The 16,720-nt window shown below is 37.4% G+C and overlaps 1 protein-coding gene across 1 annotated transcript in view; it reads right to left on the bottom strand.

Annotated features, from left to right (window-relative positions):
* The window catches only part of LOC104626724 (otogelin-like), a gene marked incomplete at its 3' end in the record, with an annotated part of 66,533 nt that overhangs the window by 42,981 nt on the left and 6,832 nt on the right, over positions 1 to 16,720 (bottom strand). Inside the window, exons 2-12 of the mRNA XM_010294721.1 lie at positions 14,562 to 14,654; positions 14,191 to 14,345; positions 13,671 to 13,789; positions 13,076 to 13,281; positions 11,362 to 11,492; positions 10,411 to 10,517; positions 9,405 to 9,514; positions 8,460 to 8,585; positions 7,147 to 7,255; positions 6,251 to 6,297; positions 5,235 to 5,380 (exon numbers count right to left, since the gene is read on the bottom strand). Of these exons, the coding sequence (XP_010293023.1) occupies positions 5,235 to 5,380; positions 6,251 to 6,297; positions 7,147 to 7,255; positions 8,460 to 8,585; positions 9,405 to 9,514; positions 10,411 to 10,517; positions 11,362 to 11,492; positions 13,076 to 13,281; positions 13,671 to 13,789; positions 14,191 to 14,345; positions 14,562 to 14,654 (1,349 nt within the window). The remainder of the gene's footprint in view (positions 1 to 5,234; positions 5,381 to 6,250; positions 6,298 to 7,146; positions 7,256 to 8,459; positions 8,586 to 9,404; positions 9,515 to 10,410; positions 10,518 to 11,361; positions 11,493 to 13,075; positions 13,282 to 13,670; positions 13,790 to 14,190; positions 14,346 to 14,561; positions 14,655 to 16,720) is intronic.

Raw genomic sequence — 16,720 nt, 5'->3', positions numbered from 1 at the left:
AGGGAAAGAATGCTTATTAATTACAGAAGATTACCAATTTTTTCTTAACAAACCGCATTTGATCACTGCTTGATTTTTTAGAAAGAAAAATGTTCTATCACAGAGGTGGATCAAGAGATGACTTGAACTTTACCATGTCAGCATCCTGTAATTCACCTTGCTACATGCCAAGAGACATCAGAATCACAGTCCAGCTTCTGCTTTCTCTGCTCTAGGAAGAAATTAAGTTTCTGTTGCTCCTGCTAGACTCATATCTCCTTACTACTGCTTCTGAGGCATCAGCTTATTTACATTGGATTTGTGTGGCTGGATAAAGTTAAGAGATTGTCTATTCCTTGCCATCTACAGAGGAAAGGGGGAAACACCCAGCTGCTGTTTCTTCTGTTCAGCCTCTCCTTCACTGCAAGACCTTGTAACCATTTAAAAGGTATTTCTGACTTTTATCATTGTTCTTGTGCGGTCACTTTTGGCACACTGTTCATTTTACTCATCTTGATTATACATCTTCAACATCTCATAATGTCTTCCAAACCAAAACATACAGAGACATGTCTAAAATCACTTGGTTAAAGAGCAGCCTAAGTATTACTGCAGGACATTTCTCATTGATTGGATCTGGCCATGAGCTTGCAGTCCAGAAGTGTCCAGCAGAGGTGTGGGAGGCTGCACTTTTCAGACCCACTACCTACAGTGAAGGCATGACTGACGACGAAATAGTAAAATGTTAAGCATCTTCAGTGCTGAAAGAGGAGCTGAACAAGATTTAGTTAGAATATCCCTACCTTTGGACAGTCGCACTAACAGCAAAATTACACTGTGAATAGCACGATTCGCAGTGGAAACAGATTAGGATGTTCAGTTCAAGGATTTACACTTTTATCCAGCTCTTACTATCACTGGGACTTGCCTAATACAAGGCAAACATTGCCCTACTTGAAGACAATTATTAGAGCTGCAAGGATGTCTGAACACTACCATGGGGCTTTGACAGATGCTGAACTAGCACAGAGCACATAATCTGTCAGTCCTTCAAGTACCATGGACACCCAAGTACACACAATGGTGTGTAAAGATTAAAAGCTACATTCAGGATTTCCCTGTCTGTAAATAATAGTCCAACAGTGATCTTTCAGCAACAGTTGAAATGATAAAGTGAAAATTAAAAAGAGCAAATCATAAAAATAACTGGAGATATTTCATCAGCTCAGGCAGCTCTCCTGGATTGATAGAGCAGACAGACATCTGCATTGTAAAGCCATGCTCTTGTAGCTTATCTTGTTGTCTTGCCTCTTTACTGAGAAAATAGGTTGCTGTGCGTATCATTCAGCAACAGTGGCTATAAATTGACAATTTTGTCAGCCTTTTAAGAAGCTGAAAATAAAAGAATACCAGGTGGTACACATAGCAGACCAGAGTCAAGATAACACACCCTGCCCCGCCCCCCCCAGTACATACATTACTACACAATATTGACAAAAGCTTTATTATTCCTTCATGCTGAAACTAAAGGAGAAATTCTGCTTGACAATTACTCTCTGTTCCAGAACTGTTTCTTTCAGAGCACTGCCCCTGCCAACTTTCAGCAGGTGTTTTCACAGGAATGGCCATTTCTCTCACTACATGCTTAAAAATTCTATATTCAGAAGACCTTCTCATCATATCAACTACAAAGCCAGTAAGGTTGTCACCTGAAACTCAGATAGGGTTAAGCTGTGCTGATCACTTGACTGATCCTCCTTCCAAAAAGTGCTTAAACAAAATTTCACATCAGTTTGAAGTAACTTGTTGCCTGATGACTGTTTATGTCACCACCAGCTCTAAGGCTCTAGATGACTGGATTCTTTGTGATTCTGAGAGCTAAAATCTCCCCAAGTATTTTCTTTCTACATTTTTTAATCTGCTTGAATGAGATGGGACTGATAAGTTGGTGGGGTTTTTTTAACAAGCACATAAAAATCTCAAACCATCAAGAAATATGAGATTTTGCACTACAAATCTTCTGGCTTCCCATTTCAAGTCATTAATTTTTCTAAAGGGAAAAAGATAATGGATGGTGCCTAGGGAACTGTAAAGCAGCTCTTCTGCCAAGTGGTTCCAGCCAGCTGATAGTTCAGTGCAGCTATTCAAGTGTCTTAAGCCCCACATTCTCGCGTTATAGTAGACAAACTGTTCTCACTACCACGTGTACACTGGTAATTAAATTAGCAGCACATAGCCCTAGAACATACCACATAAGACTCTGATCACCCATCTAGCTGTTAGTGTCCAGAATGCTTCACTCAAAACCTCTGTAAAATTCTATACCTATTAGAGACTGATCAGGCTAGCTTTGTTAAAGGCTAGGTGAAATATGAAGCCCAATGTAATAAAAGCAAAGAGAACCTGTTTTTCCCTCTTTCTACAAACCACTTGGACACAAAAACACATTAAGCACAGTCCCTAAGTCAGGGTGAAGAAGATGTGAGAATTACTAGAAGACTCTTTGCAGACAGTGCTGCAGAAGGTCAACTGTTGATTATCACTTTCCCCAACAAAAGTATCATCACAACAACTAAACCAAAAGGCACATTTCTGTCTATTTCACACAGACATAAGTGTTCTGCAACCCAAAAGGGAATGAGACCCACAATACATATTCTGCATATTACCACAGCAGATTTTGCCCCAAACCTCTATTGTCCATTGATGGACTTTTCAACAGGTCAGGCTGAAAGGTTGGCTTCTGCAAAAAGTCAATCATGCCTCAACTTTCATTTGATAAAAAAGTTGCCTACAGTGTTTCTTTGGGGATCCCTTTTGCTTATCTTCAACCATATAGTAGAGGACACAGCTTCAATATACAACCACCTTTCTCAAGGTTCTTGGACTCTGTGAAATTCTGAGAATATTATGCTGACTGAACAGATTTATGCCTATGTGGAAGGCCTGTGTTTATGTTTTGTTCCACAGCTATTCTTTTTTTTTATTCCAGATGATGACACTGACTTAATCAACTCCTCAGGATCCCAAGGTTAGCATAGAATGAAGCCAGCTAAACTCATTAAAATCAGAATAAGCTAAGTAAAATATGCACTTGAAGTGGGGAATTATAGCAAGGATCAGATACATTGCATTTTGAAACAGTCTCAGTCTTCCTATAAACAGGAAGTATTAGCAGGATCACCAGATTCTTCCCAGCCCAAAGGACAATGCACACAGAGGTTAAGGCCTAGAACAGAGGTTAAGACCTAGAAGTTTTTTCACCAAGATCTCATTTCACAGCCCCCACTGTAACTCTTCTACCTCAAGGAAGTAGAGGCTATTAGAGCGTAATAAAGCAGTTGTATTCACAACACAGGAATCCACTTTTTCAGCACTAGTAACTTCTATGCCGTCACATACCTCACCTGATGTCCTGATACACTCCTCCTAGGAACCATAGGAGAGATAGTGGGACACTTACTTCAGATCATCCAGCTGGAAAATATATTTGATCTCTATCCAGTTAAGCTATTTTTCTTACCTCTCAACTTTTATCACTGAGATGATAAGGGGACCCCATGCACTCAGTCCTCCCATCTCTTACCTGGATTGCAAATAAGTAATTTCTATTATAATAAACTTGTCAATGCCACTTTAATATGACTTCTTCTGGTTAAAGGTCTTCTCTGTCATACAGAGAAGTAGGTTTTAGTGCACAAAGACAAAAAGACTTTACTGAAGTATGCCTTTAAGTGTGGCACGACAGCTTATATGACCATTTTTCTTCCCAAGGAAATCTCAAGTGCATGAACAGTAAGCTCCAGAGAAGAATGAATGCAGTCATTAATGTAGAAGGACTTACAGAATTATGAATTTATTTAGAACACAAAAGAAAACTACTATAATGAACTACTATAATGAAGTAGTTACCTCCACAGGAGTAAAAAGCAATGGTGCTAAATCTGATGTTATGCGAAGTACCTAACTGCAATACTATGGAAGTTCATCATGCTAACAATTAAAATTTGAGTCTAACATATAGTGGACAGTCTAGAAATACAGCAAAAAGAATCACATTTAAGTCTACATACACTTCAAATATCCATACAGTTGCTCCTAGGTAAAAATTGTCACACAATACCATTGGAGACAGAACATAAATCTGGCCAAGATACAAAGTTTAACATCTTGCTCCTACAGCAAATCCAGCAGCTTAGCAAGTAGGCATCTACAGTAGCATTATGACCAATATATGGGTCCATATGTGGCCCAAATTCCATTGTTATGTGCGTATGTAGTATTCAAAGTCAGTGAGAAAAGCCCAACTGCAGAAATCAGCTCAACTCAGTCAACTACACTTCTCACACCACCTATGTATATTTAAGATCTATTCTAACTTGCTTTAGCTTCCTCAAAATTACAAGGCCTATCAAGACTGTAATAAGAATTAAATGCTGTAGTGAAAAATCTTATCAGTGTTCCATGTCTCACATGTACAACGTTATAATACGTGCTCAGAATTCCACACACAGAAAGGAAAGAGAATGGGTCATGGACATTCTTCTGTCTTGGACATTAGATTAAATATTTGGTGACTTCTGTGTACAGTATCACAAACTTTCAAATATAAAGTAGGAGCACCCTTAATATCAGCTATATATATGCACATGCATGTTTGGCTGAAATCAATTGTGCACGATACCAACTTAACAGTAACACAGATGCATACATATACCCAAATCCAAGGGAGATGTCCCAAAAGCTCTCCAAAGTTTTTCACATCAATGTGAATAAAAGTGAATTTCAAGCTGCAAGAATAAGCTGAAAGAAATCTGTATTCAAGGCACAAAAAAAAAAAAAAAAAATCACTCTTCCTTCAGGCAATAAGCAGTAGGCTTGTTTTGTGCTGCCTGAAAATCCACAGAGATGTACTCAAAAAGCTCAAGAAAACAAATCATCCAGGGTTTGCTGCATGAACCATCATATGCTATTGAATGACCTCAGTGAACACTGAATCAGAACGCTAGCATAATTGCATAATCTTTCCTATTTATTGCAACCAAACAAGAGAATTTATGTACAGAGTTCCGCTGCACTGTTGTTGTTCTTGTTGTTCAACCATTTCATCATTAAGGAAAATTGTTGCTACTGATTAATTTTAATACAGTCCACTACAGGCACCTCTTTTTTTTTTTAAAGATACTTCCCCCCCCAATTAATAAAACCTTCAGGATATAAACATATAAACATTACAAGAAGGTTCTAAGCCTTACCTGTCCACAAGGAGCATTTTGCAAGGATATGGTAAATGCTCCAGATGTACGGCTTTTTGCTAGAATATACTGGCACGTAGCTTGGAAAGTGTATTTGCGCCCATCAAAGGTCATGAAATGAATGTCTCCTGAAACCGAGCACTCAGCTGACAAACATAATAATGTATTTAAGTATGTAGAAAAGACAGTGTACTCTCAACAATTATTACTGCTGTAGAGTTCATACACTCCAATACACACTATAATTTAGAAAATTGTATTCAGATTATAACCAGGTACTAGGAAGACAGTTAGGAACTGAACCTTATCCTTGCTTTTGTTATGGAGCTCATACCTGATGACAGGCCAGGACACCTAAACAATTCTTCCCCCAGAAGGAGGTAAAATAATACATGTGAACCTTACAATCTGGGTATTTGATTTGTGGCTCTAAAAACTAATTTGCAAAAACATTAAGCACTCCCACCATTAAGTGATAACTCAGATGAGTGCTTGAATCTATTGGCAGCTCTAAGAACCACGAGGCCATGGGTACCTTTAACATGCAAAATCCTTTTGACCTTAATCTCTGTAGTTTAGCTGCCTGTCTGTGAAGTGAAAATAACACCCCTCATTCCACAGGCATGTTGTGAAAATAATTAACTGATATTTGCACAATACCTAGATACTAGCCAGCAATATTGTGCTGAGGCAGGAGGAAAGTAATCTTGCCATAAGTCTGTCAAGTAAAGACTGCAGAGGAACTTTAGTTAAATGGAATGACCAGGTAGTGCTGTCTAACAGAGACATAGTGATGTATACGGAGACACATTACTGCACTAAGCTGAAAGGCAGATGCCTGCTATTCAGACTACTTGAATATTTAATCTACTCTGTGTGTAGTTTAATTTATATGTAGATGGAAATAAAAATACAAATTATATAGTGGAATATCACATTAAGATCCAACCGTAATATTCTACCCCAAGTAAAAGTTCAGCTACTAAAAAAGTTATGTATTCAAGACTTCCAAATACCTGGACATGTAAGATTTGTACAAATCCACTTTCCTCCAATGCAGGTGCTGAAATAAAAACAAAAAAGGTTTCTTTTTTTGTGAAGTATGTACGCCCATCCCTCAGTTGTTTTTCCTGGATTCCTTCTCTATGAAATGAGCACCAAGTGTCTTGAGTAAGGTATAACAGAGCTCTCATTCCCTGGAATGCCTGGAAGCTGTGACAAGAGCTTGTCATGAGGATATGTTCAGGTGAAGTTTCATCCATGCATCCAGTAACACATTTCTTTCTTTTTAGCTCCTTGATAACCATTATAAAAGTTAAGGATGATTAACATTGAAGAGAATAAAGACAAGCAATTTGAATCTTGTTACTTTAAAAAAAAAAAAATAGAACTGTTGTGGAAAAAGGTTACACATCTGCAAGCTCATCCGTTTTCTTCTATTAAGTTGATCCAATAAAAGGCATTATCTCTTCCTACGATTTTTTCTTTCAAGGTATAAAATTGACTTAGAAATTCCCAAAACAGCAGCTTAGTGTCATAATGACATCAGGATCTTTGTGTTCAAGTGAGACAACACAAGCAGAAGACAAAGTAAAGTCAAAGTAATTCTCCTGTTAAGATTTTGTATTCTAGATTCCTTTTAATTTAAAGCAGGGTTCAAGGTGAAAAGAGTACTAAATATTGCAGTATTCTCTGCAGGATCTGTCATTTGCTCTTCTTCCACATTAATAGCTCTCTAGTTTCTTTTATCTTTCCCTTTATTACAGAACATATGGAACAACAGGTTTTATATATAGAAATAGTGGGAAATCATCAATTTTATTCAATTTTTAACTGAAATAGGCTTTAAAGAAGTTCTCTTTCATGACTGTGAAAGGATTAAGTCCACAGCATAAAAAGAAAAAATACTAACCAGTTATTACATTCCTCATGAACCACTGAACCCATTTCAAAGAAACTTCCATGGTAGTCACAAGGACAGTCCATAGGCTTGACACACAACTCATTTTCATAAATTAAGCCTAGAATAAATAAAACAACACGAAATAAGCTAAGTATCTGTACAAATGGCTGAGCGCTAACAAGTATAACCCAAGAACACCACAAATGATCATATATGATTAAAAAAACTATAGACTATTTGGTAGTCATTTTTGCGGAACAAGTATGCATTTAAATTATATGAATTAAATTATATGACATGGACAGTCCCTAAATTGCTTGAGATACACTAACAATAGTAAGAGTAACAGGTATTTAATACTGGGGGAGAGGGGGAGGAAAGCACCCCCACAAAAAAAAAAAAACAAAACCAAACACACAAACACCAAAGCATGCTGCTTTGAGTACCCTTAGCTTCTTTTAACACTTTTACAAAACTTTGTCTCTGTTTTAAGGCGCTCTTTGGTCCTTATTTTACAGCAATGTTTTTTTGCCTTTTTTTCTTAATTATACCATAATTAGGAAGCCAGAAGCTAAAAGACTTTACTGGCCCATAGAAGATACAAGTATAATCATCTTTGTCATACGTTTTAAATCATCATGGTACGTGTAAGCGGCAGGACTCAAAGATCCATGGCTTAACTTTCTCTGTCCTTGTTTAGACAGATTTATGTATCCAAGAGAAGCCAGTAACAAGGGGTAAACTGGATATCAAAATATATTTTGGTAATAAGGGTAAAGTTTTGCTATAGGCCACATCAGTAAATATCTCGCTTGCCAGAACCATCCAGTAGTATAAGAATCTCAATATCAAAACCTGTTTCTGGCCACATAAACTCAGTTTAGTCATGTGAAGTTTTTGATCTCTAAGCACCTGACCTTGCAGTCATTCTTCAGAAATAAAAAAAACCAAACATCCCCTCCCCAAACCCACCAGAATACTCCCCTCCTTCAAAAAAAAAAAAAAAAAGGCAGCAGCCATCAGAATCAGGAAGGTGGCTGCCCTGTCAACAGGGCAAACCCCATTTTCCACTCAAATTGTGGATCTCTACAGCTAGAATAGGAATCTGTGCAGAAACCTGAAACCACTTGTTAGAGGGAGGAAAAGGTTCTTGTCAGTTAAGAGGAAACAAGGCCATTCATCCACACTGTGCTGGCACTGCATTTATAGAGTTCCTGTGAATACCTTAATCTAGCCAGGCCATAAAGGTATGTAAATTTGATGGATAACAATCTGGAAGTTATATGGAATCAAATAATATGTATTTGAGAAGGAAAACTTACCGTCTGGACAGTAGCATCCATCAATGCAGGGAAGCTCACTGTCAATGCACTGTGATTCTTGATGACATGAAACAGGGCAACAGTTGATACATTCATTGTAGGTCAAGGGTTCAGCACAGGTAATCACTGAAAAATAGAGACAGGTAGAAAAATGAAAAGGTATTGTGCTGCTGCCTCAGGGCTTAAATAGATTGCAAAGGTTTCTTTCAGGTATTTACTTTTTGGTAGCTCAATTGAGTTACCTGTTGCCTAAAACAATGAAACAATAGCTTTCATAACACACACACACACAGAATATACGTATATTCATATCCTGTCCGTTAAAGGTACATTGAGAAGGAATAATCTGAAATTACACCAAGGGAGACTCAGGGAAGCCTTCTCACAACAGAGCTACTGAGACCAGCATATACAGCGATAGAACATCCATTAACAAACAGTTTTGGAAAATCTGTCATGATTGACAAAGCATTTTTGGTCCTGTGTTCCAGACAGGCAGACAAATTAGAGGATCTCTTTCAAACTTACTTTCTGTGATTTAAGATGAGGACTTAATGCAAGTGTAATTCAAAGTTATTTTTAACACTCATGACACACATTTTACATGTCAGAAAGCCATGACGACTTTGACAAGACTTGAAAGAGCAGCTCTATGAAAAAACAAATGGTTTATCACCTTAAAGAATCTCTGATGTTTTAGTAAGAAGGTTCTTAGAACGCATTCTAATAAGTTTAGTGCTTTAAATACATTCAGTACAAATTACACATATAAAAAAAGAAAATCCATTGCATTTATGTAGCCTTGAAGTGAGTCCCTAGTTATGCTTTCATTGAGAACTATGTGTTCAAAATAGAAGGAAGTACAAAGAAGTAAAAGTATGAAAAGCAGTCTTTTCAAAATACAACTACTAAGCAGTATTTCCAATTATGAAAGCATCTACATACCACACTGCTGAAAGTGCGCTCGCCATCCCTGAAGCGGCTTTCCTGCTTGGGCACATGCTCTGGCATATTCCGTTAACGCTCGACACCAAGTTGCATTATCAACTGCTGACCTTACACAAATAAAAATTGACATATTATTTTCTACCTACATTCAAACATGCAGTCATAACCTCATGAGTGCTCCTGCATTGCATACAACCACACTGTTTGAATCTACTTTAATAGTGTTCTAAAGTACTGTGTTGTTTGGCTAGTTTAAAAAGTCTTAAATGGATAAGACGTTCTGTCACCCTTGAAGATAGGTCATCATTGAGACCTGATGCTAGTTTCCTGAATAAAGCTGTGAAAGGCAGAGCTACAGCAGTATAAACAGACATGAATAAAGGTCTTGATCTTTACAAAAGGAAAAGCATCCTTCAGAAAACTCACAAGAAGAAACTGTAAGATTTCCACCAGTGAGTTACCATGGTACAAAGAGAAAATCAAAATTATGGTACAAGAAATCAAAATTATCTTGTCCTGTCCTGTCTGTTAATTTAACTAGTCAAAACTGCTTGGACAAGGAGCATAACAGATTGTGAAATGATAGCATAAATTCAAATAGTATTCAAATTCCTCTTTTCATTGGATTAACGTATGGCTTGCAGATGCCAAACTGACCTATTCACTATTACTCTTAATTAATGTTAGAAATACTGATGATGTTGCACACTCAGAATCAAAACAGATGCCACATTCATGGGAAGGTACGCTAACAAATTATGAAAATATCTGGGCCTGATTTTGGTCATCCTTATACCAAAGAAAACAGGATCAACTCCACAGAAGTTTCTGGCAGTAAAACTAGAACAAGTGAGAAAAGCAAGAGAATAGAAGAACATTAGATAAAAACTGATAAGCAGGAAGAGTCACACATTAGTTCTGTTAACATTTAGAATTCATTCTCATGATAGAAAGACAATGGTTTTTATAATAGCTTTGGAATTACCCAAAAACATTCACTTACATGCAAAGATCATTGGTGCAGCTTGCCATAAAAGGAAGAGGACTCACATATTCATGACATTGTTCAAAAGGCGGGTGTAACAGGATACTACACAGAGTATACACCCTCTGAAATGAATGAGAGAGCTGTTGTGAAGAGAACATTTTAAAAAAAAAAACAACCTATGCAGAATAGAATACTACAGAAAATCAGAACAGACATCTCAGTCTGTGGTTAGGAATCACTTTCCCCTAATCTAGAAGCAGTGGCTAGCAACATACTGCTCTCCATACCAGACTATATGTAACATCGAATCTTTTATCCAAGGTCATACCAACGGTAGTAAAACGTATCCCTTCGCCAAGAAGGGCGTAGACCATGTTGCAGCTAAGGCCCGTTGACTGAAATAGTCTTCAGTTTAGTTAAATTACACAGTAAAAGGCAACAGAAATAAAACAGGCCTGGCATCAGCTTTCATTTCAAAGCACTTGTATTTCAGGGCTGTATCTTGAAAATGTTACTTGAAAGGAAACTCTACTTCAATGTGATGGACAACAGGAACAATAATTCATTTTTTAAACACTGGCAAATTAACTGTGCTCTCATTCTGTTTTGCCTGCCCGCTTCTTTCTGTCCTTCCTAAAGGGAAGGAATGGGAACCAGCTCTAGAATGCACCCCTACTTTACAACTTTTCACTCATTTAGCCCCAGATGCAAAAACTTCTATTGGCTACTATGCCAACAATATAACATTTGGGAAAAAAATAAAAGAATTAAATTATAAAATCATACAGAAGAAAAGTGGGGTAGGAGAGGAGGGGACAAAGGAAGCTCTGCTGCAGCAACCATTTTAATCCACCTCTCCAAAGAAGAGCTGAGAGTATTTCCAGCCTCCTTCAAAGCGTTATGTCAAATTCTCACTCTAATTAGAATCACCAACTATTGTAGTAATCTTCTTGTGCTGATACAAACCTGTAGAGATTCCTGGCTTTGTGTCAGGCAGGGTGGCTCATTGAGAAGAGATTTATCCCAACTGGGTGTTCCTTGTGGAGGATTTTCCTGCCAGCTCTCTACGAATTCTGCTACATCATCTGTCAGTTTTCCTAAACGAGACACACACAGAGTCACACAGTGACTTCAAAGAACAATGTTTCTGTAGGATTTCCCAGGGAAACATCTCAATAATCAAAACATCACATTAAGCAGAGAGCACCAAACCCTTCCCTACAACTAAATGAAACAGCTGTCAGTCTGAAGACAATCTGGTCCTTTTAAGAAACAAAAATACTTTTAAAAGGGACTATAGTAGGAAGGCTTTAGAATGGCAGAAAGAAGCCAAGATGCTAATTATGCAATTTGGCAAGAAAGGGCTTTAGGGAGCAGGACTGTGCCTGCTGCAGTCCTTGAATGGAAGAAAGGAAAAAAAAGCTGCAATAAACTGTTAGGTTTATGCTGTTACTCTCTATGAAACTCCCAACAGAGTCTAAATCCCAAGAAAGATGAGGCATTCATGGGTCACTGCAAGGGTACAAAATGATTGTACACATTAACCAAGTAAAGGTGTGACCTTTTCACATAAGTAGAAATGCCCACACTAGCTTTAAACTAGCTAAGAAAGATATTATCCATGATAGACAAGTGGTGACATTGATTACTACTCAGATTACCCGTGAATGCATCTCTTGCCATGTCTTTATTACTACTGCTCCCCAAGCTAATTGGATAAAGCTAGTATGCAATGTGACGACTTGTGCTACAATGACAACTTTATGCGACGGAAATATCCTGAGAAAGGTGAGAGGGTAGAGGAAAGTCTCTGAAGGCAATGAACTATTGCTCCTGGTATTATTTTAATAATTTTGATTTAGTGAGCAAACTACTCAATGGGGGTGAGATCTGATAGTGGTGCAGGGCTGATGCTTTCCAAAACTGAGTGGCACACTTAAACAACAGAGGAAACCTACTATAATATTGTACTCCGAGCTTTGAAGTAGTACTCTACAGAAATAACATAATTTTAAACAGGGGGAGCAAAGAGTTAAACAACCCAACGCAATGATTTCCAGAACTTTTTAATCACCTAACTTGAGCTACCTTTCAAGGGATCTGATTTTTTTTCCCCTGGTTCTTTTTCTTTTATACAGGCCTTTACTCAGTATTTACTGAAAGCCAAGACTCTTGAAACTATCTGAAGTTGGTATCCAAGGATCACTAGTCACTTCTGAAACTGTTAGCATAAAAGAAGTGCCAGATCAAAGAAGATTTGGCAGTCCGCATCGATTTGATTTACTAATTAAAATTATCAATTTATTGCCAATACCAATATCTCAGACTTCCACAGGCTCCTATAAAAAATTTCTAAGAGGGCAGTGAACATTTAAAAGTAGGTTTTACCTCTCAAGTCCTAGGAAACTGAAGTACAAATACCATTGTAACTAATGGCATAAGACAGCTTTTTGTCATGCTTTTTAAGTACCTTCCTCCTCAGAGCCCCATCTGTATTGAAATTGGCCCTCTCAACTAACAATATAATCTACCAGAATTATTTCTGTATCGTATTTTCCATTTCAAAAGTTGCCCATCTTACATTCAGTTAGCATTACAATTAAAAACTAAGCAAAGTAACATTTAGTTCACTTGAAGGAAAAAATCCATTAACACAAGAGGGACTATTTTAAGTACTCACCATAACTGGTTTCAAGATCATCCTGTAGGATAGCATTATTGTTTCCACACAGTCCATGTGTTTTGCCCAGGTACTCTGGTGCCATTTTGATATACACTGCAGATGTACCATCCCAAGCCAGAGTAAAGGCATACTTGTGCCTGACTAGGAAGTACCCAGCTAGCTTCTGGATGCGTAAGTTTCCAATAATAAAAGGTAATTGTACTCTGACAAATGAGACAGAATCAAACACAACTACATATGAGAAAGTATCACTATTAAAAATAAATTACTTCCTGATTGAATGACTTCCTCATACATCTGAAAACCTCTAATACAGAGTAATTCCACTAAAAAAGGTGAAGTTGCAAATAAGAGCAAAAATGAAAGGATCAGTGTCAATGGTTATGCTTCTTAGTACTATGTACCAGTCATGTAGCTATCACCTTCCTCAGGCACTACTCCATAGATGGGGAGTAATTATTATAGCTGTGGTCTAGATAGGGATTTTTTAAGCTATCAACAAATACGTGAACTAGTTTACATCTCTTATCAAATCAATTTCATTATATCAGTTCCAGTGTAACTGCAACATCAGAAACACGACTGCAATTACCCAAATCCTTTATAGCTGACTTCACTGCTCATCTTTATCTGTTCATCTCCAGAAAAGAATAAACTAATGGATCTTTTGCAGGAGTAAGGAGAAGAATGGCACTCAGGATCATTATTCACCTGCCAAATAAAAATACTAGCATCAAAGTCAAGATTTTAATCAAACTCTTTGTAACCCACCTTACACAACTAATACTCCCAATCCCACCCTCAGCATGTGAGCAAGTAGTTGGTCCCACTATTCCCCAAAATCCTGAGCCCTCTTAGCACTCTTTTTAGAGCAGGCTTTTCACAGCAGCAGCAGGTTTTGAAAGTACACACATCAGCTTCCTTCCAGCTATTTACATTTTATGCTATAGTAACTGGTAGTCCATATTACATTAGAATTACAACTAGATTCCATTCTAGAACCCCATACTATTGTCACAAGTTATTTTTAATCTCTAAATATTAATGCAAATACAATTAATATTAGCAAGTTCAACAACAGCTAAAAGGAACATAGAAGTGCAGTCCCCTACCTGTATGGAAAAACTCTGTTCATCTAATTCAGTGTGTCTCACAAGCGCATATGTGGATTTCCCAGAGAAATAATAATAGAGTCCATCAAAAGTTTCAAAATTATACTGACCCCATGTTCTGCATATATGATCTCTTTCGGCACCTGTATTGTACACTAACAAAAAGGAGAGTCACTTCAGAAGTACCACTGTTTTTTGGATTCAGTCTGTATTTGAGAAGTATGTGGTACACTATGAAGTATCACCACAGAAAACAGCGGGGAAAAATACCAGGGCATGAAGGAACCTTTAGACAAAAAGCAGTCATTCTTGTAGTTGTGGCAACTCAAGTACAATCCCAGAAACCCAGTTGGTTTTCTCTCTTTACACACCTATCTGGCATCGTGGTCCGGTTGCATTAAATCGACTGCAGTTGCACAGTTCTCTGTAGACACACTCACCTCCATTAAAACATGTAAACGAATCTGAGTGGAAAAAACAAGGCATGTTAAAAATAAATTATGAAAATTTTCATTCTTAAAACCCAGTTCTGTCACCAAATTTAACTCCATGAATGACAAGAGATGCTGGCTTAGCATTTAAATGTCCAGGAGAATCCCACAGACCTCTACAAACAGGAAACATACTGTAAAAGCTTCACCTCACGAAATACAACCAGATGAAGTAAATCTATTGCACATTTAGAGAAGTCAAATCAAAATGGCTGTGATATCTGTTAGTCTGACATGGTTTGAGTCCCCTAAGCAACGAACTGAGGAAGTGAACAAGTATTACACAACCAAAAAAGCACAGTGCCTGTATCATCATATAAAAGACAGCTACAAATAACACTGTATGGGTAAGCTCTACCAGAATGAGCGCATACTACCCTAGAAAAACAAATGTTGAGATCCCAGCCATAAATCTTTCAGCTGCCCACCCTCCTTCCATCTTACCACTTTTAAGTATACCAGCCACAAGCACTTTCCACAAAGACACAGACTACTGCTCCTGTTTCTAATTTTATTAGAGACAAACTCTTAAGAAAGGAAAAATTTAACGCTTAAGTATAGCGAGTCTACAGTAGAGAAAGCAAGCTCCCTAACCTGCAACGACAAGTTTGGGGGAGGGAGAGGTGTTGGTTTTTTTAAATTTTCCCTGGGAAGATCCCCATCATAACCTGACATAAGTTTTCACAGTATAAGAAAAGATGTGCACAAACAGAAACAAAGCTTCTTGCTACTAAATTTAGCCTTTGTGATTAAATGCTTTTCTAACAATTGTGATATATTCACTTATTTGGCTAATATTTCATCTTTCAAAGTTTAAGTCTCTTTAGGAAAGCATTTGAATTTTAATAATTGAGTATTACGCAATCATAGTAATTTTTGTGTTAGGAGAACAGAAATTGAGGTTATATTTTCTGCAGACAGCAGAAAAGTAGCTCAGAAGAAACTATTTCAGGAAGAGACAAACTGAAGATTCTGCCTTCTTGTTTTATCAACATCATTCTTGAAAAATAATCTTATATATAAATTTTTGAGTGCTGTCCCAAAAACCAGAATTCACAGAAAAAGATCCTTTCTCCCATTTCAGTAAAACCCTTGCTTATGAAATATCTAATCATTGGTAGTATATCAGAAGTCCTGACATACCTAGATTACCTTCAGGATGCTTATGAAATATCTAATCATTGGTAGTATACATAGAAGTCCTGACATACCTAGATTACCTTAAGGGTTTTGAGAAAGCTTTGTTAAAGAGAGTTTGAAGCTTTGTTAATGCAGGCAAAATAAAGCAAACTCCACTTCTGACAATCCAAATAAACTCTGCAATTGATTTAGTCTTGAATGAATTAGAATTCAGAAGAAAGCCTTCTAGGATATGGACCACTGTTTTATGGCTTCATGGATCACACCACCTGTAGATTTTGGTTTCACTACTGGGATTCACTAAACATACATGAAAAGCACCAACATAAAAAGTATATCCTGAACTACTTTACAGAATGGTTGAAATATTTGTTTTGTTGTTTGTGGGTTGTTGGTTTTTTGTTGTTTTTTTTTTTAATAAACTGATTGTTAGAATGCATGTTTCCTTGCAAGTCAGGAGTTGATCATTGACATCCTACTGTCATTAAATGGGTCCTGAATTCTTGATTCCAGCAATAGCAACAGAAAAATAAATCCACTTCAAAGGGTGTTTTCTCCCTATCTAATTTTTCTCCCCTCTTCTAGCAGCTCATTTTATTGATGTTTTACCAATCCCAATTTCCTACCAACATCTTTTATAGCACATATTCAGTTTGTTTTGCCAGCAGAGAACGTCAATAACAGCACCGTTACAGAAGTCAGTGAGCCATTCCCTCTTTACTAAGAGCTTTAAGTACACTAAAGTAATCCAAAAGCTAGCTGCACATGGAGGGTATCCTGTGAGTGTATCCCAGCCAAAAGCAACTAAACCTCTGATAACAATCAGAAACAGAATTTTTAACAAGATGCTACAAATACTCTCCAGTTTCCTTTTAAGCCCCCACTTCAGCTTCAGCAGG

The sequence above is a fragment of the Phaethon lepturus genome, unplaced genomic scaffold (genome assembly GCF_000687285.1).
Source record: "Phaethon lepturus isolate BGI_N335 unplaced genomic scaffold, ASM68728v1 scaffold4709, whole genome shotgun sequence".
Taxonomy (NCBI): domain Eukaryota; kingdom Metazoa; phylum Chordata; class Aves; order Phaethontiformes; family Phaethontidae; genus Phaethon; species Phaethon lepturus.
The sequence above is the reverse complement of the archived record's forward strand: the minus strand, read 5'-3'. Positions and strand labels throughout refer to the sequence as shown.